We start from the raw sequence: 6,294 nt of genomic DNA on the forward strand, positions 1-6,294 counted from the left end.
GTCCCGCCACCTACTGGGCTGGAGAGTGGGACGTGCTTCGTCTGTGTACTGGAAGTTGACTCTTTATGAATAATATTACCGCCACCCACTGGACGTATCATGTGCTGCGTTATTGATGTACTTGAGTCTGAGTGTTCTCAGTCTTGTTTAAAGTGAAAACTGAAACTTACAGGTGTCACAACCAAATTTTGAGAGCGAGGTAACTTAATATGAACACCAAGGCACGGTCTACAACTACAGTCGAGTCTTTGACCATCCCCAAACATTAGTGTGTTTTTAAATCACATTAACAATGAAATGAAAATCCTATTGAGGTTCTGAACCATCACTTATATTGCTATTAAAATGAGCAGAAAATGTACCCCCCAGGCCATCCAAGATGTAAATGAGTTTGTTTCTTCATTGAAACAGATTTGGAGAAAGTTTGCATTTTGTAAACAGTGCATATATATATTTTTTTCCTGATTCAGACATTTAAACATTTTAACTGGAGGAAGCAATATTATGGATAATAGTCTTGTGTTTTAGCTAGAAGCAAAGTCAAAAACATCTTAATGATGGATGTGTTCATTACAAACCCACAGTTTGTAAGTTTTCTCAAGTTAAGCTTTCAGCTTTTTAAAAGATGTTGGCTGATGTTCAATTTCTTGATAGGTTTGTTTCTTACAAACACGCAGCTGTTCACTTCATAAGACATTAATTGATGGGACTGTAGTCGTGTGGATTATTGTGATGTTTTTATCAGATGTTTGGACTAGAGTTGGATGTGCTTGGTGTGAAAAAACTTGAAAGGACCGCAGAGTCACACCTTCGGGATGAACTGAAACGTCCCACAGAAACACTCCAAGACTTGTGGAAAGCCTTTCCAGAAGAGTGGAAGCTAGTATACAATAGTAGGGACCAACTCCATATTAAGGTCCATGTATTTACAATGCAACATCATTTAAGTCCTTGTTGGTGTAATAGTCAGGTCTCTTAATACTTTTGTTCATATAGTCTATTCCTTTAATATTAATTCAGTTAATTAGTATTTAGTATTATTTAGTAACCTGATAAGTACTGACAGGATTTACTGTGTGGTCTGTAATTAATGTTATTCCTGACTAAAAAATCTTAAAAATCTAATCTGAAAAACTGCGCTCACAAAAAGCACTATAAAAATAACTACAGAAATTTTGATATTGACATTTTTGCAGATTTTCATGACTGTAGAAACCATGAGTCTAGACAGAACACAAAGGATTATCATTATAACTTACTTTATTGATGCAAAGTGTACATAAAACATTAACTACAACATATCTTTTGGAAAATATTACTTAAAAAAAAAAAAGTGAGAGAGATGTTTTGTAACGTGTAATGTATGTGTGTGTGTTTGCTTTTCTGTGATGGTGGCTGGGGTTTGGCTGCCATGATCAGTCGCTCTGGCCCCTCAGACAAGGAATTCCCAGAGTAACGTCAAGAAACTGCGTGACAGCAGCGGCAGCCTTAAGTAGAGGAGTGTGACGCACTGTGTGCGCGTCTGCAATGGAGCCCTATCTGAGCAGTATGCAGACTAAAACCAGTGTTTCACACCCCTGTGCGCCTGCATCGTTGTGCAGGCGTTTACCTGCAAAAGACAGACAAATGGTTATTCTTATTCTGTAAGTTTTTGCTATACAGGTTCTTCACTCTTACTAACCTTCCTCATCCTCCTCCGCCCATAGGAGGAGGGGTGGGACCCGCACCGTGGTTTATTCTACCCATCCGTCTGCGCCCAGGGAATCCAGGAGGACTGCAAGAGCATCACAGTGTAAACACAGAGAACCTGATTACATCATGATGAAACACACAGCTGTTATGCCGATGTAGGGTTGAGGACGTACCCTCTGCCATCACTGAAGCGAGATGATGCACTGTTTTGTCCATCTTTGGACAGATCTGGCTGAACAAGAGTCTGGAAGCTGTAGAGACATTATACAGATCATAAGTTCAGGAAGGTCAATCATCACTGGTTCTAGTGCTCCTAGAGACAAGAGCAAACACTGTGGCAAGATGACAGAATGGTCACTTCTTGTAAATCCATACTTTAAGGCCTTGCAAACTTATATGTTTGGATTTTTGTGATATATTTAAGCAATGACGTGCAGGCTTGCGTTTGTTCTGAATATTTCATTGCCAGCTACTGGTGTAATGATGTAACTTGCATATATTCATTTATTTATTAAAGCAATAGTTCACTCAAATACTAAAATTTGCTAAAAATTTGCCCATGAATTCTCATCTATATCTTGGATGGCCTGAGTGTAAGTGCACAGCAAATTTTCAAGTTAGGCAAACTATTCTTTTAAAGGAGAAGTCCACTTCCAAAACAAAGAATCACATACAATGTACTCACCCCCTTGTCATCGAAGATATTCATGTCTTTCTTTCTTCAGTTGTGAAGAAATTATGTATTTTTAGGAAAACATTTCAGCATTTTTCTCCATATAACTGACCTAGTCGAGGAAGAAGGGTCTTATCTAGCGAAACGATCGGTTATTTTAATAAAAATAATACAATTTATATACTTTTTAATGTCAAACGCTCGTCTTGTCTTACCCTGCCTGAACTCTGTTTTTGTTTTCATGACAGTTAGTGTATGTCGAAAAACTCCCATCTCATGTTCTCCCTCAACTTCAAAATCGCCCTATATCGCTGTTTTACCTTTTTTGTTAAGGGTGTTTGATCTTCTTTGCATGTTCACTTTGCAAAGACTGTGTCGGTACTTCTGCAGTGATGTAGGATGATTTTGAAAAGATTTTTGAAGTTGAGGGAGAAAATACGAGTTTTTCGACATACTCTAACTGTCTTGAACCAGAATAAAACAGAGTTCAGGCAAAGTTAGAAAAGACGAGCGTTTGACATTAAAAAGTAAAAATTGTATATTTTTAAATGAAAATAACCGATCATTTTGATACATAAGACCCTTCTTCCTCAGCTGGGATCGTTTACAGCCGCATTTGGGATCGCTTGAAGCCGCATTTAAACTGCATTTTGGAAGTTCAAAATGCACCATATCAGTTCATTATATGGAGAAAAATGCTGAAACGTTTTCCTCAAAAAACATAATTTCTTTACGACTGAAGAAAGAAAGACATGAACATCTTGGATAAAAAGGGGCTGAGTACATTATCTGTGAATCTTTGTTTTGGAACTTCTCCTTTAATACCATACCAGCTTCAACAGCTGTATTTACAGCAAAAATCATACTGTAATAACAATAAAATAAAAAGCAGTCAAATTTTAATAACACATTATAAACTACAAATTATACAATTATATATATTTTTTCACAGTAAAAATATATCCTTATTAGTTCCTTATTCACCCTTAATTCTTAATAAAATGTTTTCCTATTAACATTAAAAGCAGGAGAGCCCAGTAAAATATGCTTAACAGTCAAGGTTATTTCACAGAAAATCACACACTGGTGACTCTTCACCCTTCAATGTGTGTAGGTCTTTACTGAACAATACAACCTCTTACAACATGAAAAGAGAGAAAAAATTTTTTACAACAGGGTTGACTAATCGTTGACCATTTTTTATTAACATATTCACCTTCTACTAACTGATCCTTTTTTTTTTTTTTTTTTTTTTACAATTTATTATCAGTATTGTTATAAATCTATACAAGTTCAGTATCAGTATCATCACTAGCCTGCAGAAAGATTCTAAAACAGAGTGTAGAATCCCCACTACTAACACACAGACTGGACTAACAATGATCTTAAATGTTATCTAGTAAGCAAAGGTTTTGTCAAAATTGCAGAAATGACTTGTAAGACTCTTGGAAGCATAAATAATAATAATGTATTATTATAACTACAGACTAGCCAGTAATGTTTTGAACCACTGTTTCCTAGCAAAAGTGTTTTTATGAATTTAGCTACATTTTAGTGGAACAATTTCTAGCTCATTGGAATTATTCTTTTTGCAAAGAACTAAAAAAGTCTAATAAAAACTTGACGTAATGAAAAATAATATTTTCAACATATACTACAACAAAGAAATTACTAACAACGAAATTAGTATTGTCATTCATTTGTGGTGAGTCCAGTAAAAATGTTGGCAATGCAAATAAAAATGGAAACTACTTTCCCAACTGGTCATAGAAAACAAACAAACAAACAAACTGAACTTACAACAAGCCAATAAACTCGACCACACCCCAGAAGAGGTCACTCAGGAAAGACAGTCTCCATGGCGACCGGGTCCTGCTGTCCAAAACCTGACCTGAAAAGAGAGAAATATATTTATATATATATGTATATAGACACATACAAATAAAACACCAGTTAAGCCTAAAAAATAACTAACCTATAATGTACGAATAATACCTAACGTAATATGTCCACTAAGTCTTTTAAATTACGGATCCTACTCTGTCAAAAGTGTCATTATGAATATTTAATACATGACGTTCGTAAAGGTTGTATTCTATTTACACTTAAAATTTGTACTTTACGTACATAGTAACTTGTTTATTTTGTATATGTAAAGTTTTTGTTATTTTGCACATTGTCTGTCTTGTATAATTGTATATTGTTTTTTTTTTATTGTCTGTTATCGTGTCTGGTCCCGTCACTGTCATGCACTGTGGAGTTTCTGTCACTACAACAAATTCCTAGTATGTGTAAACATACATGGCAATAAAGCTCATTCTGATTCTGATTCTGATTCTGATTGATGCAGGTCAGCAAATGCTGACTCATGAATATGTAAGCTGGCGACCCAGAAAGATTATGAGAACGTCAGCGTCATTTAATGAATATTCAGGAGTTGCGTATTCACCATAATAGCTTCCGTAACATTTCTACCCGGATATTATTATTGTAACATTAACAAAACCAAATATTGGTTAGACCGGAGCGTATCGATAACTCATAATAAATAAATAAGGTGGCATATCAAAAATGTATGTTAGGCAAAACGACAGAAAAATCTAATAATGGATGTATTTGCTCTCGGCTGGCGTAAAACTAACACAAAGACGCTAAATTACATATTTAGTCACGTACGATAGTTTACTATATATAATAAGAACTGTACAGGTTTGTCAGCAAAAATAACACTATTCGTCTCAACAAAACAAGAGTTGTTTTTAGCACTCACCATTTGATACATAAACCATCGTCACTGTTGTTTAACCGGAAACTAGGCTTCCTTTCCGGTACTGCGCAATAGCGTCAATGTTCGGTTGTGACGTTTGTTTACAGTTAAGGAATGGCCATTTGAACTTATTCAAAGAAAAGAGCTTGCTAATCCATTTCGTAAAAGAATGTTGATTAGGTATTGCCAGTTTGATTTGATTGTATAGGCAAACGAGATTTTCTTTTTAAAATGTAAGTGTACAGACTGATTGATACACACACACACACACACACGAACACACTGTTCATGTCTGTTCTTTCTAAAAAAAAAAAAAAATAAAAAAAAAAAATTTAAAAATGTTAAAGCTTGTCATTTCATTAAGGTTTACAGTGCAGAAGAAATGCAAGACACAGTTCTAGATCAAGGGACTGCAGAGTGAACCCTGAGCACCTGAAATTAGCCTGCATGAAAATCAAAAAATGCATGAAGTTTTGTGTGAGGGTTATGTTTAGGGGCATTAGTCTGCCCTCAGTTGTTTAGGGTGGTGAGACATCTGTAGAAGAGATATCTGCACCTGTTAAAGGACATGAAACTGAAAAGAAAAAAACAGACAGAAAAGAAAACGGTTAGACCACAACTCTGAGACATTTCCCTGCTCACTTAAGCGATCATAAGCAGTTTTGGTTCTAAAAAAAAAGGAACTAATAATGTGATGCAGTAGTTTACCAATGTAATTATTATAGCTTTATATATATATATATATATAGAGAGAGAGAGAGATGGATAGATAGATAGATATATAGATATATAAACATATTTTTGAAATGCATAAATTGGCAGTGGTTTCTGGCATAATGGTTTTCATACTGTACAAACTATTTTAAACCCTTTTACCCTAAACATAACCCTCACACAAAACTTCATGCATTGTTTGATTTTCAAAACACCACTACTGGTATTACTATTTCCTAAAATGTTCCAGGACACACACACATACCGACCAGCCACAACATTATTGTCTAGGATATGTCTAGGCTTTCCTCATGCATCGAGGCATGGACTTCACAAGACCTCTGAACGTGTGGTAAACATGAACACATTAGCAGCAGATCCTTTAAATCCTGCAAGGTGCAAAGTGGGGCCTCTGTGAATCGGAAATGTTGGTCACCACATCCCATAG

General features: G+C 35.4%; 1 protein-coding gene across 1 annotated transcript; it reads right to left on the bottom strand.

The window, feature by feature from the left end:
* Positions 1-1,242: 1,242 nt before the first annotated feature.
* Positions 1,243-5,237, bottom strand: selenok (selenoprotein K). Its single transcript, XM_051117793.1, has 5 exons — positions 5,136-5,237; positions 4,166-4,256; positions 1,866-1,943; positions 1,682-1,774; positions 1,243-1,609 (listed from the first exon to the last, which is right to left on the bottom strand). Exons 1-5 carry the CDS (start codon positions 5,152-5,154, stop codon positions 1,606-1,608), a joined length of 285 nt encoding a protein of 94 aa, XP_050973750.1. The 5' UTR covers positions 5,155-5,237; the 3' UTR covers positions 1,243-1,605.
* Positions 5,238-6,294: the final 1,057 nt, after the last annotated feature.

Source organism: Labeo rohita, chromosome 8 (assembly GCF_022985175.1).
Source record: "Labeo rohita strain BAU-BD-2019 chromosome 8, IGBB_LRoh.1.0, whole genome shotgun sequence".
Taxonomy (NCBI): domain Eukaryota; kingdom Metazoa; phylum Chordata; class Actinopteri; order Cypriniformes; family Cyprinidae; genus Labeo; species Labeo rohita.